The sequence below is a fragment of the Pyrus communis genome, chromosome 5, assembly GCF_963583255.1.
Source record: "Pyrus communis chromosome 5, drPyrComm1.1, whole genome shotgun sequence".
Taxonomy (NCBI): domain Eukaryota; kingdom Viridiplantae; phylum Streptophyta; class Magnoliopsida; order Rosales; family Rosaceae; genus Pyrus; species Pyrus communis.
Window position 1 is genome coordinate 27,628,598 of NC_084807.1, and position 21,272 is coordinate 27,649,869.

General features: G+C 38.1%; 4 protein-coding genes across 5 annotated transcripts; 3 read left to right on the plus strand and 1 right to left on the minus strand.

The window, feature by feature from the left end:
- Positions 1–526: 526 nt before the first annotated feature.
- Positions 527–7,187, minus strand: LOC137733384 (pectin acetylesterase 9). The gene is made up of 13 exons (XM_068472537.1): positions 6,912–7,187; positions 6,742–6,824; positions 5,070–5,199; positions 2,780–2,859; positions 2,528–2,614; positions 2,312–2,436; positions 2,159–2,219; positions 2,020–2,076; positions 1,840–1,917; positions 1,607–1,712; positions 1,342–1,490; positions 954–1,064; positions 527–764 (listed from the first exon to the last, which is right to left on the minus strand). The coding sequence occupies exons 1-13, from the start codon at positions 7,045–7,047 to the stop codon at positions 738–740; spliced, it is 1,230 nt and encodes a 409-aa protein (XP_068328638.1). The 5' UTR covers positions 7,048–7,187; the 3' UTR covers positions 527–737.
- A 1,708-nt stretch (positions 7,188–8,895) lies between these two features.
- Positions 8,896–11,863, plus strand: LOC137733385 (signal peptide peptidase-like 1). The gene is made up of 4 exons (XM_068472538.1): positions 8,896–9,033; positions 9,724–10,658; positions 11,119–11,319; positions 11,533–11,863. Exons 2-4 carry the CDS (start codon positions 9,864–9,866, stop codon positions 11,647–11,649), a joined length of 1,113 nt encoding a protein of 370 aa, XP_068328639.1. The 5' UTR covers positions 8,896–9,033; positions 9,724–9,863; the 3' UTR covers positions 11,650–11,863.
- Positions 11,864–12,653: 790 nt separating this feature from the next.
- On the plus strand, positions 12,654–17,477 carry LOC137733383 (cleavage and polyadenylation specificity factor subunit 2). Of its 2 annotated transcripts, none has more exons than XM_068472535.1 (18): positions 12,654–12,872; positions 12,953–13,121; positions 13,233–13,329; positions 13,437–13,563; positions 13,683–13,798; positions 13,964–14,058; positions 14,165–14,316; positions 14,430–14,487; positions 14,571–14,678; positions 14,819–15,071; positions 15,229–15,413; positions 15,855–15,947; positions 16,035–16,133; positions 16,305–16,436; positions 16,527–16,571; positions 16,660–16,827; positions 16,995–17,069; positions 17,197–17,477. In XM_068472535.1, the coding sequence occupies exons 1-18, from the start codon at positions 12,724–12,726 to the stop codon at positions 17,296–17,298; spliced, it is 2,223 nt and encodes a 740-aa protein (XP_068328636.1). In that variant the 5' UTR covers positions 12,654–12,723; the 3' UTR covers positions 17,299–17,477. The 2 variants fall into 2 exon arrangements, with proteins under 2 accessions (XP_068328636.1, XP_068328637.1); XM_068472536.1 differs by having other exon boundaries at positions 15,232–15,413.
- Positions 17,478–18,020: 543 nt separating this feature from the next.
- LOC137735442 (cytochrome P450 89A2-like) lies at positions 18,021–19,813 on the plus strand. Its single transcript, XM_068474866.1, has one exon. It carries the CDS (start codon positions 18,060–18,062, stop codon positions 19,617–19,619), a length of 1,560 nt encoding a protein of 519 aa, XP_068330967.1. The 5' UTR covers positions 18,021–18,059; the 3' UTR covers positions 19,620–19,813.
- The last annotated feature ends 1,459 nt before the right edge of the window (positions 19,814–21,272 follow it).

Sequence of the window (21,272 nt, forward strand, 5' to 3'; positions counted from 1 at the left end):
TGAATGTTATCTCGAATATCCTCATTAATATTAGTGTTAATTCTTAAAATAATAACGAAATCGCTATCTTTTCGTCTTAAAAAAATGTTTTGGGATCAAGGACTTGTAATTTATACCAAATGGCAAGTTATTGAGTTTGAAAAGTTACATGTGTAAACAGATAAAAAAATTTATTATGTTTCAGTGTATAACATAGTCGATGGACAAAGAGTTGAATGAACGGTCAATGATCTGACCCTAAAAAATAATGAGGGGTAAGAGGGAGAGTTTCCTTGAAATTGAGTAGGAATCGGATACACAAAGAACTATTTGTATTCGTGACTAATTGGAGAGAATCGAACATTGAAACTATCCTAATTCTAACCAGTTACTCCATTAAAGTTGATTTTCTTTGGGCTTCAATTTTAAAAGGCCTGTTTACTTAGCAATAAGAATTTTGGGTCAGATATTGCTCAAACCCGATAAGAATCTTGGGTCAAATAATGTTGAACTGGAAGTCAATTTTTTTCCATAGAAAAAAGGGATTGAAAATAACAGGAACACTCAACATTCCACAGGCATCCATTTGAACAAAAATACAAATAAATGAATTTCTAATTTATTGATGAATTAAATCGAATTGCAATAAAAGAATACATGCTTTTGTTTGTTTTTTTTCCTATTTTCTACTAAGCTATATGCTGTATCACTTTGTGTACTTGTATTCCTGCCTCTCCTTGAAAATGTTGACCTAGTTATTAGCTTTTTGTATCTTCTAAAGCGGCCTGTAATAATTTTTTTAAGGTCAGTTCAATGGAATTAATGAAAAACAAAAATACGGAAAAAACTTGGGTGCAATATACATGTCAGTAACTTTCCAATCACTCGAAGAAAGATACTAACAAGAGATATATCCCGGTTGTATATAAGAATCGCTCCACAACTACTCCCCGAAAATCACACAAGACTGGTACCTGAGCTGATGGGATGAGGTTATGGCACGTAGTGTCACAAGGATATGGGCAGTCAATTTCCTTTGTTACCCTTCTGCTGAAGTACCAGTCACCCACTGCTCCTGCAATTGTCTGTAAAAACACCTTATTAGTCCACAACCTTTACCCAAATCTTCTTACTTTCTTAGCAATATGAAATGAGAGAGGATCCCGTCAGATCCTCCAATCACATCCGTTTATCATACATCGTACAGTCAGTTTTTATCAGGAATTGTTTATATTCAATTTTAAATAAAAAAATTTACAATAATTTTTAACCGCACGATATACGATGAACGGTGTGATCGGATCCTCCTGGATATGAAATTACATGGATTTCCTTAAACTATAGCAATATTAACAATATTACCTTATTATGTACCCTTGGAGAATCATCACCAAACCATGTGTCCTGAGACTCACTTTGGCAATGAGCAAAACATGAATTGAGGAAAATCCCTCCGCTTCTCGAATATTTGTAGAACAGTCCCATTGCAACGATCATATCGCGCCTGTATTCTGACAATTGAAGAAAGAAAAAAAAAACGAGGATTCAGATGACGCGCGTTCATAATCTTGTTGGTTAATGAAAATCATGCAACTGGAAGGAACGAAAAAGGAAAGAATTGAAGAACCTTGCAATGTATTTAACTGTTCAGGGTTGCACGCTGCCGGATTCAATTTGCAACGGTTCCAATGTCCGTGCGGATCTGCTGAGGCCGGCACCAATATGTGATGGAACTGTGGACATTACAAGGTCTATTGATTAAGAAGGACTAATTACGTGCATCACGCGACAAGAGATGCAGGGAGAAAAAGGGTATGAAAGACGTTGCAGCTAGGTTTACGCCTACTCAATAGTTCGTACCTGGTAAACATCATAGGCTGAGTTCAATATGAAGAAAGGTGTTGTGATGAACTTCAATGCATACTGTGGAAAGAAACACTGCATAAAGGCAAGGCAAATGTTAAAACAACATGTGATTACAAACCAAAGACATGCATTAATCGGCTAAGAGTTCAGGGATGGACGCTACGAAAATCTTACCAGCTCGGGATAAATGGAATTCTTCGTGCAGTTCTCGTCCAGATTCTTCTCTACTCCCTGCCATCCATGTACTTATAAGAACATGCGAAATATATAATCGAGAAAAAATTTGGTTTGTTTCAGCATTAGAACATGTTACCTGTAGAGTCACAAGATCTTTTACGAAATACCTCATGGTGTGGTTCAAAGTTATATCTCGTCTGCAACCAAATGTGACACCGAAATTTCAAGATATACACATTAATTAACTGACATTTACTTTGGAGTTGGAAAATGAACGTAATGAACTTACTCATCGAGAAAGAATCCGGCGTCACTCAAGCATTTCACACTGGTATTGCTTGGTAAGTAGTTAGTGAAGCTGTTACAGTGCAAAAACGATGCTAAACCCCCAGCAGAACAACCTGATAGCAAAGCCTAGAAAACAGATGGAATGCAATGAGTAGTTGAATTCGAATGTCCAAGCTCGCATCGAAAATGTCTACGCAATTTCTTTGATCCGCGTTACCTTACGTGCTTGTCCTAAACCTTTCGGCAGAAGATCAAGGATGATTGCTTCCCAAATCTTTTGCCCTCTAAAATAGAGCAATGATGTCTATCACATTCATTTCACACGCGCATTACATGCAAAGAAATGATCGGTTAATTAAGTATATAACGTTGAATTTTACGGCAGGGGCGACATTGATGTGAAAATATTGTTGATAAAAGTGTGAAGGTTAAGAATGTAGGAAGGAAATATTTGTTTAGAGAGAAATACCCCGTTATTAACTACTGCATCTCCAGCAAATGAAGCTCCATCACAATATCTAAGCTTCACTCGGTTCCAGTTGTAAAAATCTGGTTCAATATTAGAACATAACGGTTAAATTTAAGAATATAACAATATCCCAAATGATTTGAGTGCATGATTTTCACCGAAAACGTTTTCAACCATTTTAAAAGCATTTATAAACGAGCTCTAAATAATTATGTTAGCCAATAAAAGCTATCAAATAATTCACATATCAAGCTTACATATTCGCTCCGCACTTGGCATGTAGATGCAGACCAATAAGAAAGAGAGACAAACATGTAGGTTTAGGCTTTTAGCCCACTATTTCACCGTGCAAACCAACAAATGAGTAGGAAAGAAGAATCAAACTCAACACCATTCAAAAAAGACTCACAACCACTAGTCTAAAGCTTAGAGGTTGTTTGATAGCCATTTCGTTTCAAAAAAAATTGAAATCTTGTTTGGTAACTACTTGCAGTTTTCAGTTTGCTAATTGAAATTGAAAGTAGTTACCAAATAAGATTTTAGTTTGTAGTTTTCAAAAAAGTGAAAAGTGAAAACTAAATTTGAAAACGAAATGGTTATCAAATGACCCTTTAAGTTTTCAAATAATAGGCCAACAATATGTATCAAACTTACACCTTTCTCATGTAGAAATTAGTTAAACCCATAGGAAAAGAGAGACAATCGTATAGGTGTGACCACAATACAGACCAGCCAATATTTAAAAAAACGAGCCCTAAGGGGTGCCTAGGCGGCTTTGGAGGTGGGCCGGTGATGAAAACGCCTCTACCCAACGGGAGTAGGCCTAAGCTCACCTAGACGTGGTCGAGGCATGCATAGACGACTGAGGTGGACCTAATGCGTTCAACTGGGCTTTTTTTTATCCCCTAAAAAAAACTGCCCAAGTTCAAGTTCACCTAGCCTCTATGACATACCCTCCAAGTTCAAGTTCAACCATACTATATGACATACCTCCAAGTTCAACTAGACTATATGGCATACCCTTCAGCTAGACTATATATTAATAATTTTAGGTTGTGAGGCTATCGCCTAGGCGGGCTTATCCGTGAAACGCCTTGGCTTCACGTTCGCTTTTTAAAACATTGAGACCAACAAAGAAATAAAGAACGTAAATCAAACTCAATTCCGTGCTCAAAGAAGGCACACAACTACTAACCCTGAAAACTTAAGTTGTCAGATAACGAGTCAACAACGTATACAATGCTACAAATTGCAAATTGAACGTATTGGAAGATAAGATAGATTAAGTGGATGAAACTATGCCATCAAGGACTGGACTAAGAGGTCAACATCTTTGAGTTACTGTAGTTTTGCCTACCCAAGTAGATTCAGAACTTTCAACTGGACGACCAACAGCAAGAAAAAATGACAAAAATGGAAAGGCTGGACCTGGAAGGATGGTCAGCTAGATGAAGCTCCCACTCTGAGAAAATAGCTGTCATCTCTATTTTTTTCACGTGAAGGGACAACAGAAAATGCAAAGGAAACATGGACTGTCCGCCATGCACAACTTCCACTAGATCACAAGACCCACATTCTTCAAATGCATGATTAACAAAAGTGCTAATCTTTTCTTTTCTTATGATTAAAGATCTAAGTAATTCAACAGCATTTGGAATTAGTCGTAAATTATGAAATCATTAAATGCAGAGAAACAAATCTCTCTTAGCTGTATGTCAAAACATATAGACCTAAATTATGAAGGCAAAGTATGGGCTAAAGCATGCGAAAATGTGATGGCACATATGGACCACAAGATTGACTCGTATGAGTAAATAGAAGGAAATTTCGGCAAGGTTGTGTGACTATAGAATGAGATTTACTTTGGATATTTGTGTCCAGAGTCTGAGAGATCCAGATCAAGAAAGAGAGATATTCGGAGCGTTCAAGTTTTTGTGAAGTGAACCAGTAAGATGACTAATGGGGGTCACATGATTGAGTGATTTGAATTTTTCAATATGTAGGCTCTGAACACAGAGATCTGAAGTGGATCTCAATGCTTTGACTATGACATCTCTTGTATTAAGTGTCTCGGTGAGATCGCTAGATATGAGTTAAACTGAGAGAAACTTAAGTAAAGTTGTTTTATTATGACAATTTCACACTAAGTAAGACTAAGGTGTAGTAGAATGAAACTAAAATATAAAAGTCTTGTGCTTTCGTGAAATGCGTCTTTTGTGATTATAGACATTCATACCCAGGTTTTTGTCAAGTTAAATAAATGACTACGTATTGCAGATGATTTAATTACCTGGATTAAGAGATGCATTATTGCTGAGGATTCCAGAAAAGACTTCCCACTTGGTCATATAACGTGTTGATCCTCTTCGCGTGCTGGCTCTGTCAGAGCATGATTTTACATCATTGCACCACCCTCCACCCTAATTCAATTAATCAAACGGCTATGATTTAACATCATGATTTATGATTACGAATGCAAAACTTAAAGCTTGATCATAAAGTTTCCCCTTTGGAATTGGAACCCCACACACCAACTTACCTAACTGGTTTAAAATTGATCAACATTGCGTAGTTCACAAGTGAACACAAACGTCACAAAGTAGAGGTCCCAACGAAAAGAGATTTCAGGAACATGATCCGATAGATTAAGTGTAATAATACAAATAATTATAAAATTAAAAAAAAATTTACACTTGATATATCGGGTCATGTTTTCGACACACTTTATAATAAGTATTGCAGAAGAAAGAATCAAACTGAATACACTCTTAATTAATTAATTACTAATCTCAACTCAATAACTTTAATTTTGTATTAGATTTTCATAAAAAAAAAAAAAAAAAAAAAAGTCATGACTGCGATCCGTACCCGAATTGGCAAACCGGACAAAATCAATTGTTGCTTTCAGCCAATTAGATGATGCCACGACAGCAGTGCGGCTGGGCCGAAGCCGCCCACGGTAATAATGCAAATTTGTATATAGTAACGCGCACAAGACACAAGACAAAGTAAAAAACAACGGTGTCGTATTGGTTTGGTTTCCCAATCGTACTCGGAGGCGGAAGTCCAAGCACAAGTGGAAGTCACGGGTGGCTCTGGTGAGTCACGACTTGCCGACAAAAGTCAATTGATTTAAAAGTAACTACTTACTTTGCGATGTAGTATAACAGTATTTTAAGTCGATTATTCTTAATTGTATTTATTAACTTTAAATATTACGAGATGCTAACCACGGTGTGTTATTTGCTTGAGAAGATATTATAGTGACAATTTATAACATGCATCCATGCAATAACTAGACTTTAACTTTCAATTACTGTAGCATTATTTCAATTTGATTATTAAACGTATTAACTTTAAATATCATTAGACGTTAACCATTATAAAGTATTGACTCAGTATTGACTCGAGATTAGGGGTGGATGGACATTGAAACTAAGGTGATCCCAGACAGCCGGACCGCCCGAAGTTTAGTAATATATATGTAAAGGCCTTCCAAATATTTATTATGAGTTCCTTTTTACTTACTAAGTGCTTAATGTAATGCATGTTAGGCATATCTCAATAGGTTATGTCGACAATACTCCGATGAATTTTCTTTATATCACTCATCAGATTGCTTCGGTACATGTCGATATGTGCACAACATGATTAGCAGACGACAAGAAGCTCACCAAATGCTTGACAAAATACTTTAGTAAATAAACTGAATTTTTTATTTGCACTCCATCTAAAATACTTTTTTTTAACATGACTCCTAATGTTCGAATCCTGATCCCCTTAAGATAATGTTATAATTGACAATTATTCTTAAGATGCATCCGTCAAATAACTAGACATGTGGCGAGATGCAACTGAATAGAAAGAAAGCACTTTTGCCTCGCGGACAGGCTTTTATATTTTCAAAATAATTATAAAAATAAAAAATAAAAAAAAAAAAAAAAAAAGAAGAAGAGAATTACCTCAAACTGCAAAAGCCAGTTTCTTGCTCCGGCCCCGAATCCTCTGTGCAGATGATACGCAGGCAAACTCCCATCCAAGCAAACTAAATAAATAAACAAACAGAAAACCATTTTTAATCTTTCTTTTATTACATAATTACAAGTTGTTGAGTTAATGAGAAGAAACTTACAAGCTCCGAGAGCGGAACCGCGTTGGACAATGGTCATCTTCACCGTGAGGCGCCGCTCCTCTGCATAAATGCGCCGAGGAGCGCACGCTAGCAGAGCCGTCGTGATGGCGACCAGGACGGCATTGACATGCATCATCGTCTTCTTTATACGCTTTCTCTTCTCTAACGTCGATCTTTCACAGCCATACGTGAAACTCACTGTATGTAATGACTAGCTTTCTTGTGCAGATTTGTTACCAAAAAGAGAGAAGAAAATCGAGGCTTGAAGGAGATGGAGGTGTTTGTCGTGTTAATGGTGGAGCCGTGGAGGTGGTGGGTTTTATAACCGATGGAGGAGGATGATGGGTGGTGGAGGTGGTGGCCCTGGTGGGTCACAATTCTCAAGTTGGATTGGGTTTGTGGGCCCCACCCGCCCGACTTATTTGTGTGATGGGCCCTACTGGTTATATGCATTATGGTTTCGACCGTGGATGGTCAACCCAAAACCCAATTAAGAACGGTGAGATTTTGGGTTAGTTGTAAATGGGGTCTTAATCTTTGGGTTGGTTAGAGGTAAGTTAGGTGATTAACCACTTTGAATTTTGGGGGCCAATACGTGGTTTTCAAGTTTGCATGCCAGAATTTGCGGTCAAAGTTGATTACAACATAGTTTACTTCTGCATTCGATTCAAATTCGAGTCTCGTTATTTATAGTTGGCATCCAATAATTATTTGATCTAAGTAAAACTATGTTCCTACTCTATTGAACTTGTTACAAGGGATGGTTCAAAATTCATATTTTTATCCTTGTCCTTATTGAAAAGATAAACAAAGTATTGATAATCACTTAAAATTGACACGAAGAAAACCACGTTGATATTATTGATTACATGACATATTTTCTTGTGAGTTAAAAAGTTAGGTTGTATACATGTGGTTCAGTATTCTAGTAGATAGCAAGTTGTTGGGTTTTCACTCATGCGTCTCGGATTCGAAACTCTTTCCTTCCCCTCTTCTTCTAAATTAGTGTAATAATTTCCAATTATCTCCACTTTCCTATGATAGTAATTTAAAAAAAAAAAAGTTTAAATGGATAAATTTGGGAACACATGAATAATTTCCATAATCTATTGGGTCCTCTTGTTTGGGTTACTACTTGCAAGGCTGTTATATCTAAGTTTCTAAGACGATGGATCTATCATCTATCAAGCCTCAATTATCATAATTAATGAAGACTTGACATGTGATTTGCAACTTACATGCTCCATCTTTGCATTTAATTTTCCTTAATGTTGTGCTTTTAATTAGGATGTGACATATTTGCACTAACATAAAGCTTTTGATTCAATTATCTGAAATATAGTCGATGTTATAAGCTAAGGAAAAAAAAAATATATAGTCTAGCTATTATAAAGTTCACTTTTTTAAATTATTGTATAAAATGTATGTGTTTTCTTTTATACCCGTAAATACTATACGAAAGTTATTTCTTCATTTTTTTTTCCAAACTTTGTTAGAAGAAATTTATAATTTAGATGGTTAAGAATATTTACTCATATATTTGAAATTTTTTTGTTTGACAACGCTCCCTAGAAATATAATAAACTTCTCTTTTTTTTTTTTATCAAATTCCATGAGTCCAAACGAGGCCCAATATGCCAATCCAGCAATTACTTCGTTGCAAGTTGTAACGCAGCAAACCCAACCCAAAGATGACAACATAAAAATAAGAAAACTAATGAAAATGGTTTTAAAACTTTGAGTTTTAACGATAAAGACAAAATAAAGTGTAAAATAAATAGTACCAAAAATGACTTTTTGGTGTAAAAATATGATTTTTCGTTAAAGTAAACAGTATTGAGAGCTTTTCGTTAAAGTTTTCTAAAAATATTCCATCATTACTTGCAAATAAAATAGGGAAAATAAGAAGAGATAAAGTCAATTACATTGCGACCCATGTATAAGATAGAATCAAGAATACAACCCATTGTTGGGGGATAAATTCAGAAAATCGTGAAAGTGCTGGGGCGAAAATGAAAAACTAGAAAAAGTTGTTTCCCATTGTATAGAGCTCCGAGAAAAGAGACCTGCTTTGCTTAACCAGATAGGAAGCAAAGGTTTTTCAAAGCCTTCAAAGTCCAAGGTTAGTCCTTTCAACAAATCACTTTTATAAACTCCAAATTCTAATTCCAATTGGCTTAATTTTCTCAGATCTTTAGCTATAATTGTATGTAAATTGCTAAGAAATCTCAAAATTTGGTACTTGGTTTTGTAAATTTACTCAAGCTTGCTTGTTCATTTGGGTTTTGATAAGGGGTTGTTTGTTTGATGGGGAAATGTAGGAAGGGAAATGAAAATTTGACATTTTGAGTCTTACCCTTTGTTTGGTGGCTGAGAAAATTGAGGGAAAAGGGTAGGAAAATGTTAGAGATTGATACTTTTGTGTGAGATTAGAAAAGAAAATGTTAAAGTTTGATATTTTTGTGTGAGATTGGATTAGGGTCCTAACGGAATTTCCAAAATAGTCAATTCAACGTGCCCAATTGTGGGTACAAAGTATAGCTGAGATAGGATTTTGTAAGAAAGAGATGCAAAACCAAGTTTTTGAGATTTTTAAATCTTTTGCAGAAGTGAGTTGGGCCGTCCTCCGACGCCCAAGTTCGAATTCCCCTCATTGTAGAGTAGAGTAGTACAGAATATCGCCTTGTCAAAAATCTCTTCCTTCTCCCATTGATGTAATATGGTGTGCTCGATATGATTTTGAATAAGGAATCGAATCAACTTGAAAAGTTGGCAATAAACTCTTAACATTTTTCTCCTTGATGTTTGGCAGGTTGCATAGGTTTCTCTGCTCAAGTGTCGGACGGAGAAAGCTTGCAACTTTGGTTCCAAATTCTCTGACCGTTTGTGTTACTTTATATGCATTGAATTCAAGTTTGAGACAAGAATAATAAATTGTGTGGTCAATTAGTTATGGAGCCTCTCTGGAAGCTTTTTTATTTGCTGGAGCCTGCACCTATTACTCTAGTTGTAACGGCAGTAGGCGTGACTTTTGGATCTGCATTTCGTGCTCTAAATTATGGGAAAGAAATGGAGAAAAATCGTGACTTATCTGAAACATCAATTACATTAGATAGGTCCCAAGCACTCATGATACCGGTGATGAGCTCTATAAGCTTGCTTTTGATGTTCTACTTGTTCACTTCCGTCTCACAACTCCTCACTGTATTCACAGCCGTTGCCTCCGTCTCCTCCCTATTTTTCTGCATGTCTCCTTATGTAGCCTATTTGAAGTCACAATTTGGTCTTGCTGATCCATATGTGTCAAGATGTTGTTCCAAATCATTTACGCGAATCCAAGCGCTGTTATTGCTGTTATGCATTGGTACAGTTGCTGCTTGGCTTGTTTCTGGACATTGGGTATTGAACAATTTGTTGGGCATTTCCATATGTGTTGCCTTTGTGAGTCATGTCCGTCTTCCAAACATTAAAATTTGTGCGATGCTTCTTGTCTGCCTATTCGTATATGACATATTCTGGGTTTTCTTCTCTGAGAGATTTTTTGGGGCGAATGTCATGGTATCAGTGGCAACACAACAAGCCTCGAACCCAGTTCATACTGTTGCAAATAGTTTGAGTCTTCCTGGACTGCAAATGGTAACGAAGAAGTTGGAATTGCCTGTGAAGATTGTCTTTCCCAGGAACTTAATTGGTGGAGAGATTCCTGGAGGTGCCAGAGACTTCATGATGCTTGGTCTCGGTGACATGGTATGACATCCCTTTTCAACAATTTAACTACTGTAACTTAATATAACTAATGATGGCATTTCTTTTTAAGTTATTGCACTGATCAAAGTCGTGCTGCATTCATATTTTTAATTAGAGTTTAACATGCCAGACTAAGAATAAGATTTATTATGTTATAAGCATTGTGGGTTAGTCCCTAAATCTAGTTAATACTTTTTGAATGTTCCGGTTATGTTGATTATATTCGATCTGGTCATTAAACTAATCGTTAATTACTTGATTTGTCTGGGTCTTCATTTTTTTGTGTTCATTTTCTATGTCTACAAATTAATTGGTACAGACTACCTTTCTCATAATTGCAAGCCTGTAAGATTCTCTTTGTTCTTTAGCGTATTATTTTGACATGATCCTCATGCATGTTCTACTCGGAGCAGTTACTCTTGCCCCAAGCAATTTATATTTTCTTTTGTTCACATTGCAGGCAATACCTGCCATGCTACTGGCATTAGTCCTAAGTTTTGATCATCGAAGGAGCAAGGATTTGGTAAATCTGTTAGATATGCATTCCTCAAAGGGGCACAAATATATTTGGTATGCCCTTCCTGGATATGCCATTGGCCTGGTTACGGCTTTAGCAGCTGGCATCTTGACACACTCACCTCAACCAGCGCTTCTTTATCTGGTAAGTTCTTTTGTTGTTTTTAAAGTTGATTTGTATTATCTGCTCTTCTCCCATGAGAGGCGATGGATATTGCCGCTTTTATGGTCTGGATTAGAGGGTGCTTTTTTGATACGACCAAGAGCTTCCGTTGGCTTCTAGCTCATAGAAGATTTGATTGCACGGTTTGAGTCTTGACCATCTCTTTTAATACTCCTGCTTTATTGGTGAATGTAGGTGCCTTCGACGCTGGGACCAATTGTTTTCATTTCTTGGATAAGGAAGGAACTAGCGGAGCTATGGGACGGACCCTTGCCAAGCATGAACGACAAGGCTCACCAGATTGAAGTATGATCCTCGTATCTGTGCGGCCGCTCAGCTCAGTGCTTGCTTGCAGAGCAAAATGAAAGTTGTACATTCCTTGGAATGGAGAATCCTCTATTCCAACTTGAAAAAACCAAAACCGATATAGGGAATTAGCAATCGATGTTTATTTTCCGAATTTTGATACTTCAAATATTTCCGATCCAATTTCTTTGGCAACTACTGAATGAAATGTACGTGTCAATCTCGTCATACCTTATTACAGAAACATCTTTGAAATAAAGAGATTATATATTTTCTTGGTAAAACTGATCAAGCAGATGTCTGAATAGGAGAGAAATGAGAAGACAGCTTAAACAGAACAACAGACAACATAGGGAGAAAAACACACTTCAACGGAACTAGAAACCGCAAAAGAATTAAAACATGTCGTTAGGACAGGCAAAGCGTTGTTGCAAGGTACTCACTGTCCTTAAGTGATGGTGAGCATGACCACCGCATTGATTACTGCAGGATGAGTGATTTAATCTTTATTCGACATATAAATCTCAAAATTTTGAATTTCTTTGGCAATAGTTAATAACTTAATATACCGGTGATACTCACCATAACAAAAATGCTCCCACTCTAGTTCAAAGGGTTGGTCTTTTGTCTTTATCAATTGGCCTTACGTAATGTACCTTTTTATCTACATTTTTTGTTAAAAACGGGACTAACTGATAGTTTCGTTACATCAATCTACTCTTTTAGGGGCTGAAAAGACTTGCAGATAAATTTCAACATTTCTCTACCCACCATCGTATGATCCACTAGCCTCATAAATCATCTCAAAAATGTACTGTTTAAATATGAGTTTAAAATTCATTTTCAATCACTGTTTTTTATGGGGTTGGATTGGACATCACATACTCTCAAATTAAGGCCCAAAAGTAAACAAAAGTTCACTTGGTTTGGGAAACGACATGTCGTGTTTTATTTGAGAGAAGCAACGAGAAACGGCGCCGTCAACTGTTTTCCCATCCCCTCCTTTACTTCTTTCAGTCTCTGGAGTTGCAGAGATTAAGAGAGAGAGAAAGACCCAGAAGAAGACGAAGAAGAATTCGAATGGGAACTTCAGTTCAGGTAACGCCGTTGTGCGGCGTCTACAACGAGAATCCGCTGTCGTACTTGGTCTCAATCGACGGCTTCAACTTCCTCATCGACTGCGGCTGGAACGACCACTTCGACCCCTCCCTCCTTCAATCCCTCTCCAGGTCTCTCTCTCTCCCTCTTCAATTCAATCTCTAACTTGCATTCTATTCGGAGCTTCAATGGTGGAATTGCGGTGGTGCAGGGTAGCTTCGACGGTGGATGCAGTGTTGTTGTCGCATCCAGATACACTTCACCTCGGCGCGCTTCCGTATGCCATGAAGCAGCTCGGCCTCTCTGCACCCGTCTTCTCCACCGAGCCGGTTTACAGATTAGGTCTCCTCACTATGTATGATCAGTTCCTCTCTCGCAAGGTAGCTCCACAATCAATCCACAAATCATAATTTTATGCGAATTTACAGATTGTATGTATTTGGTTTTCTAATTTTGGTTAATTTTGATTTAATTTTTGTTTAATTTTGCAGCAAGTATCAGACTTTGACCTTTTTACACTGGATGACATTGATTCTGCATTCCAAAATTTCACCAGATTAACCTATGCTCAAAATCACCATCTTTCTGGTATGCCAATAAACCCTAATTATTATTATGCATTATACATAAATAATATAAACTAATATAAGTAATGGTGGAGTGAAAACGAATGTATTAATGTATATAGTTTGTAGGCAAAGGAGAGGGAATTGTGATTTCACCCCATGTGTCTGGGCATCTCTTGGGTGGTACCGTCTGGAAGATAACAAAGGACGGGGAGGATGTTATATATGCTGTGGACTTCAACCATCGAAAAGAGAAGTAATTCTTCACTCTCTTTTTTAACTACCAGTGGAAGTTTGGTTATTTTTTATGTGTAGATGATGTTTTGGAATAAGGAATGATGATTTTGAATTGCTTACTGCTGTGATTTTCATCAGGCATTTGAATGGAATTAATCAATCAGCCTTCGTACGCCCTGCTGTTCTGATAACAGATGCCTATAATGCTTTGAACAATCAGCCTTATAGACGCCAAAAGGACAAGGAATTTACAGGTATCTTAAGTACTCTTATGAACCAGGAATTGAAATGTTTGTTTCTCTTCATTGTTTCGGTTTTTCTGTTGCAGAACATGTATGGAACAAACAACTATCTGTACATGTAAATGAATGTGGTTCTTTTATTCTGTGAGACAATTTTTTATTCTGGTTTTTATTCAGATGCCATAAAGAAGACTCTACGATCTGATGGAAATGTGCTATTACCTGTTGATACTGCCGGTAGGGTTATGGAGCTCGTCCAGATATTGGAATCGGTAGGGGAGATGAGTGCTGTTTTCTATCCTTATTACAACACCGCAACAATTTTATCTTGTCAAGTTTGTTGCATTTTTTGATATTGGTTCTTCTCATCGATTGCAGTCTTGGACAGAGGAAAATTTGAACTATCCCATCTTCTTTTTAACATATGTTGCATCTAGCACAATCGATTACGTAAAAAGTTTCCTTGAGTGGATGAGTGATGCGATAGCAAAGTCCTTTGAGAAAACACGTGAGAATGTTTTTAATTTGAAGTAAGTGGTCTTTTCTATGTGTGTTCACTCATGACTATTTGAAATTTTGAGTCACTAAGTAGAATATTACTGTTTCTGAACGATTTACTATGTATGTTTGCAAACATTTGCAGGCGAATCAGACTTCTAGTTAACAAGAGTGAACTTGATGATGCTCCTGATGGTCCCAAGGTTTACCTTATATACATTTTGGAGTATTTTATTTTTATTTTGCCTACCAGTTTGAATGACTTTGACACATCTGTCCAAAACAGGTTGTTTTAGCATCCATGGCCAGTTTAGAAGCTGGTTTCTCTCACGATATATTTGTAGAATGGGCAAATGACCCCAAGAATCTTGTCCTTTTTACAGAACGAGCCCAGGTATCCTAGGTTCTTGACATAACTATCATTTTCAGGCGTTAAATGTTATGATTAGCATTCTATATATATATATATATATATATTTTTTTTTTTTTGCATTAATTGGCACCATATGTTGAGACCTTAAGCTGCTTATGTAGTTTGGAAGTTTAGCTCGCATGCTTCAGGCAGATCCGCCTCCAAAAGCTGTTAAGGTTACTATATCCAAAAGGGTCCCTTTGGTTGGGGAGGAGCTAATTGCTTATGAAGAAGAGCAGAACAGAATAAGAAGGGAAGAAGCTCTAAGGGCTAGTCTTGTAAAAGAGGAGGAATCAAAAGCTTCTCATGGGGCTGATGTCAACACGAGTGATCCAATGATCATTGATGCTAGTAATACGCATTCTTTGCCGGATGGTAGGTTTGAAAACATTTTCTGTTTGAGAAACTTTCTTTAAATGGGCATGTCCTATTTGAATGATGTCAAGCATTTACTAATTCTTTTGACCTTTGTAGCGAAGCTTTCCATGCAAGTTCTTTTCTTCTGAGAAGCTTTTGTGATAATTTGTTGCAGCAGCAGGTCCACAAGGCAGTGGATACCGGGACATTTTCATAGATGGATTTACTCCTCCTTCTACCAGTGTTGCCCCTATGTTTCCCTTCTATGAGAATAGTACTGAGTGGGATGACTTTGGTGAAGTTATAAATCCGGATGATTATGTCATAAAGGATGAAGACATGGACCATGGAGCTATGCATGTAAGTTTTTATTGTGAATCATCATATTCTTTGGTTTCTTCCAAGTTTAATTATTATTCTTTTAAGTCTGAGCTATTTAGATTCCCACTCGGTCTGGGGGGATAAAACAAGTATAAGAATGGTCTCATATCTTAGGTGATGTTAGAAGGTTGACATAAGGTCATCTGAAAACCATCCTTATCAAGAGTTAAAAGTTGGACGAGGAATATTGTTTAGCATTCCCCATTGTAGTCAGATTCTTGATGTGTATATAAGACTAGTAGTGGGATCTCCGTGATTTTCCTGGGCATGTTAGCTATATTTGCTTGCCATTAATTTTTTTTTTTCTCTCTCTGAAAGTAACTTGTCTCTGGTCTACTACGTAAAATTGTTGCCATCTTTTTAAACAGAGATTTGTACATACCATTATGCTTCACTATATTAACATTTCATCTGCCTCAGGTTGGTGGTGATATGGATGGAAAACTTGATGAAGGCTCTGCTAGTTTGATACTTGACACAAGGCCTTCAAAAGTTGTATCGACTGAATTGACTGTAAGTAGAAGTCTGCTAAACTAATAGTTTTTTCAATCTTGACGTCAACTGAAACTAAGTTCTATTCTGGTTTATTCTCTAATTCAGGTTCAAGTGAAGTGTTCATTGATTTATATGGACTTTGAGGGCCGTTCCGATGCAAGATCCATCAAATCAATTCTTTCCCATATGGCTCCTCTAAAACTTGTAAGTTTACCAATTGAATCTATATAACCAGCTCTTGAAATTTACTCATGGTCAGTCTTTCAGGTTGGCCCGAGAATATTTATTACTGTCTTTTGAATAATCATCAGAAGTGTTTTTTCACTTAATAAAACAAACCTTATGGCATAGTATATGTTTTTTTTTTTCCTGGAGGTTTTGGTTCATGGAACAGCTGAGGCCACAGAACATTTGAAGCAACACTGCTTGAAACACGTTTGTCCGCATGTTTATGCTCCTCAAATTGAAGAAACAATTGATGTTACTTCTGACTTATGCGCTTATAAGGTAAAACCTTAGAAGAAAACTAATCTATTTATTAGTTGATCTGTGGCTCAGAAGTCCTAATTAAGTTATTTTCACATTATGTGAATGCAGGTGCAATTGTCCGAGAAGTTAATGAGTAACGTGCTCTTTAAAAAGGTAGCCTTGACAGCGTCAAGATGCACCTTATGTTGTCTATATCATAATCACATCGTCCTCACCATTCTGATGTAAATTGCAAACACAGGTCGGAGATTACGAAATAGCTTGGGTTGACTCTGAGGCAGGAAAGACAGAAAATGATATGCTATCTTTACAACCCCTCTCAAACCCACCTCCACCACATGAATCTGTCCTTGTTGGTGACTTAAAAATGGCTAATTTCAAGCAATTTCTTTCAGACAAAGGTGTTCAGGTACCATATCTGTTCATTGCTTAACTTGTTGGACTTTGTTTTGCCCCCAAAATTCGTTATGTGAAGTAATCTCAAGTTCTCAACTTCATGTTTTGAAGCCCAGAGATAGGGTTAAGCTCTAGGGAACTATTATATTTACCGCCATCTTGATCTGATGACCTTGACAGGCTGAATTTGCTGGTGGCGTGCTGAGATGCGGTGAATATGTGACATTACGCAAAGTTGGGGATGCAAGCCATAAGGTTGGTCATATACAGATATGCAAATAGTATTAGCACCCAATTTTTCAGTACTAAGAGTTCCATAGCTAGAGTTCTGGTTTGCGGATGGAAAGTCTGAGTGGCGTATTTATAATTTTTTCTTTTGTAGGGTGGTGGTTCCGGCACCCAACAAATTGTGATCGAAGGCCCCTTGTGTGAGGATTATTACAAGATTCGGGAGTATCTCTACTCACAATTTTATTTGCTTTAGGTAGAGATACATAATCTGTAACGCTTCTTGACGAACTGTAATTTAAACGAGATGTTAATTTCCAGGGATTTCAGGGAACACAGTAGAGTTTTAATTTAAATGCCAGACGTTTTCCGCTGAAGTTGTCATTGTGTTCATGCTTGACGGAAATCTTTCGATAGGCATCGGCAGTTCCTCTATTTTTTGTCAAGTCCAAGCTTGTTAACTTCAGTTAGTACCAAGACGGCAAGACATGCGTAAGAAAACAAAACATCCGAGTCGAATCAGTCACACATTTTAACCTTTTCATTTCGCAATATGTGATTGAGTTGGAACGATGCGACAAACAGAATAGGTAAATTACAATTTTATGCATTTTGGCATCTCAACGATGCAACATGTGATTGACTTTTTGATCCCTTGCCCGACCAATTCAGCTATTTGTATTTGTACTCCAGCAAACACCAGTAAATACAACACTCCAAATTTCGAAACACCAGTAAATGCAACACTCCAAATTTCGAAAAACTGACATCAAATTTTTCTTATGTAGTGATATTTCTCTGTACTTGTAAGCGAGAGATCTTAAGTTCGATTATCGTTTTGAATCACATTATCACTGGCTTGTGAGACTTAACATACCCCTCCCCTATATATCTCCTTTGTTAAAATAAGAATAAAAAATTAAAAAAAGTTTTATTCATCTCTTTATATATTTATGGAAAATTAAGAATTTATTAAGCAAAAGCATTTGCCCTTAGTCTCATTGCTTATTTTTCACCATGGAAACCTGGTTCCTCGTCCCCATAGCCCTCTGCGTCTGCTTCCTCTTCAAACCCCTTCTTTCTCCATTCCTACCCAGTTCCATCACCAAACCCAAGCTCCCTCCCGGGCCCCACTCCATCCCCATCATAGGCAGCTTCTTGTGGCTCCGGAAACCCGTCTCGGAGCTCAAGCACCTCATCCGCAACCTCCAGGTCCAATACGGGCCCATCATCTCCCTCCACATCGGCTCCGGACCCGTCGTCTTCATCGCCGACCGCTCCCTCGCCCACCAGGCCCTCATCCAGAACGGCGCCGTATTCGCCGACCGCCCACCGGCCTTGGCCACCAACAAGTACATGAGCAGCAACCAACACAACATCAGCTCCGCCGTCTACGGTCCCACTTGGCGCCTCCTCCGCCGCAACCTCACCTCCGAAATCCTCCACCCTTTCCGCGTCAAATCCTACGGCAACGCCCGCAAATGGGTTCTCGACATCCTCGTCAACCGCCTCAAAACCAAGTCTCAGTCCGAGACCGAAGGCGGCGGCGTCAGGGTGATCGAGCATTTCCAATACGCCATGTTCTGCCTCCTGGTTCTGATGTGCTTCGGAGACAAATTAAACGAAGAGCAAGTCAAAGAAATCGAGCGCGTGGAGCGCCAACGACTTTTCAGTATCGAGCGGTTCAAAATCCTTAATTTCAAACCGAAATTGACGAAGATTCTCCTCAAAAACCGGTGGCGGGAATTCTTCAAGATCCTCGAGGAACAAAGAGAAGTGATCGTCCCTCTGATTCGGGCACGACAGAAATCAAACAACGACAGGCTGGCTAGAAGCACCGACGACGACGACAAAGACGATGAATATGTGTTGTCTTATACTGATACGCTGCTAGACCTCCAGCTCCCCGACGGCAACGAAAAGCGGAAGCTTTCGGAGGACGAAATGGTCAACCTCTGCTCGGAGTTTCTCAACGCCGGCACCGACACGACTTCCACGGCGCTGCAGTGGATCATGGCCAACGTAGTGAAGTACCCAGAAGTTCAGGAGAAGCTCCTTGCCGATATTAAAGGGGTTGTGGGAGAAACAGAGGAGGAGGTGAGGGAGGAGGTCCTGCAGAAGCTGCCGTATCTGAAAGCCGTGATCTTGGAGGGCCTGCGGCGCCACCCGCCGGCGCACTTTGTGCTGGCGCATGCGGTGACGCACGACGTGGTTTTAGACGGACACTTGGTGCCCAAGAACGGGAGTGTTAATGTCATGGTGGCGGATATAGGTTGGGACCCGCAAGTGTGGGAGGACCCCATGGCGTTCAAGCCGGAGAGGTTCTTGGGCGGAGATGAAGGGTTCGACTTGACGGGGAGCAGGGAGATCAAGATGATGCCGTTTGGGGTGGGGAGGAGGATCTGTCCAGGGTTGGGACTGGCGGTGCTGCATCTGGAGTATTTTGTGGCGAATTTGGTTTGGAAATTTGAGTGGAGAGTTGTGGAGGGAGATGGCGTGGACCTCTCTGAGGAAGAGGAGTTTACTGTAGTGATGAAGAATCCATTGCAAGCCCACTTAATCCCAAGAGGCAAATAAGTGTGAGATTTTATTTTTTCGAGTTTCCAACCAACTGTATTATTACACTTAGTGTGTCGAGTCGTGTGCTTGTTACATTAAAATTCTCATTAAAAATGTAGTATAAATGTGGTATGAAAATGTAGTAAGTGTAAAATTACTCGTTAAGAGCTATTTATTTATATTTTAATAAATTATGAGTTGTTTATTGTATAGGAAGTCTTTTTTTTAGGAGTATTGAAAATAGTTGCTCCTATTTCCTCAGTTTGTTTTATGCTTTTGTATTTAAGTTGTAGTTTGTTGTATGAAGTTGTTTTTCCCGCGCTAAAATATTCTTTGGTTTCCTGCGAGAGTCTGCTTTTCTTCAACATTTCAAACTATGTTCAATCGTTAAATTCAACAGTGTAAGAGTGAACCGTATTTGCTACTTTGCTTGTTACTCCTCAAATCTCTTCTTCTTTTTACTGTTTATACTGATACAACTTCAAATGATCTACTTAGATTTGGCGAAGAAAACTATTTTGATAACAAATGGAGAATCATACGGTTTTTTTTTTTTTTTTTTGGTACTCTTCAAGATAGCCAAGAGTGGTTTTTTTAGACTTTCTCATAGAAATTACGTAGAGGAATCTAAATTCGCGAAGTTTTCAATGAATCATAACATAATGTACTAAAGATTTTGCAGTAGGTAACCACCAAAAATTATCACAGCACATTCAAACGATTACCACTAGCGAAAAATAAGATAATTTGAAAGGCAACCACCTTCAAAAAAAGGGAGGAAGAGGCAATCACCATTGCTCATCTGATTCTTAGCATTCTCCCTGTTGCCTCCACCAATATGCTCATCGCGGCTTGCCGCCAACACCACCACCATCTCTCACCATTGTCGCCTCCATCATCTTTAAGTATAAACGCTAAACTCCACATTTTGAAACACCATTATGTTTTTAGTTAGCCCAACAAGATAATATTTCACAATTATATACATCAATTTTACTTTTTATGTATTATCTCACTTTTTGAAGGGTCAAAATCCAAATTTAATTATTTTTCTCAAAAAGGAAAAATAAAGTAAATAAGTTCAAAACTAAACAAGTTTTTTGATGGTGGACAACGATGGTTTGCGTTGGAATACAAGTTTAATTCGTAATTGGTTTATGGAGGAGGAAGCAAGATTGATTTTGAGTATCCCTTTGATTTTATTTAATCCGGCGGATCCCATGATTTGGACTAAAGAGCCTAAGGGTATATTTACAACTAGGAGTGCTTACTTTGTGGCACGAACATGTCATGGTCTTGGTGGGGATGAACCAGTTGGATCTACACTAAATGAGGAGACAAAATTTCTATGGAAAGCTCTGTGACGTGCAAAGGTCCCAGAGAAAGTCAAAATATGTGTTTGGTGTGGGTGTATGAACACATTGCCAGTGAATTTGAAGAATAGACAGGCTTTTACGGAGGATATATGTGGGTTATGTGATAAAGAGGCATAGACAGTTGAACATGCTTTGTTATAGTGTCCACGATCAGCTGCTATTTGGTTTGGTAGTCCATTGGGAATTCGCATGTTTCTGAGGGTAGGGGAGGGCTTTGGTGGGTGGTTGATCAATATGGCAAAAACAATAACTAAAGACAATTTTGAGTTGATTCTTGTGTTGGTATGGAGCGTTT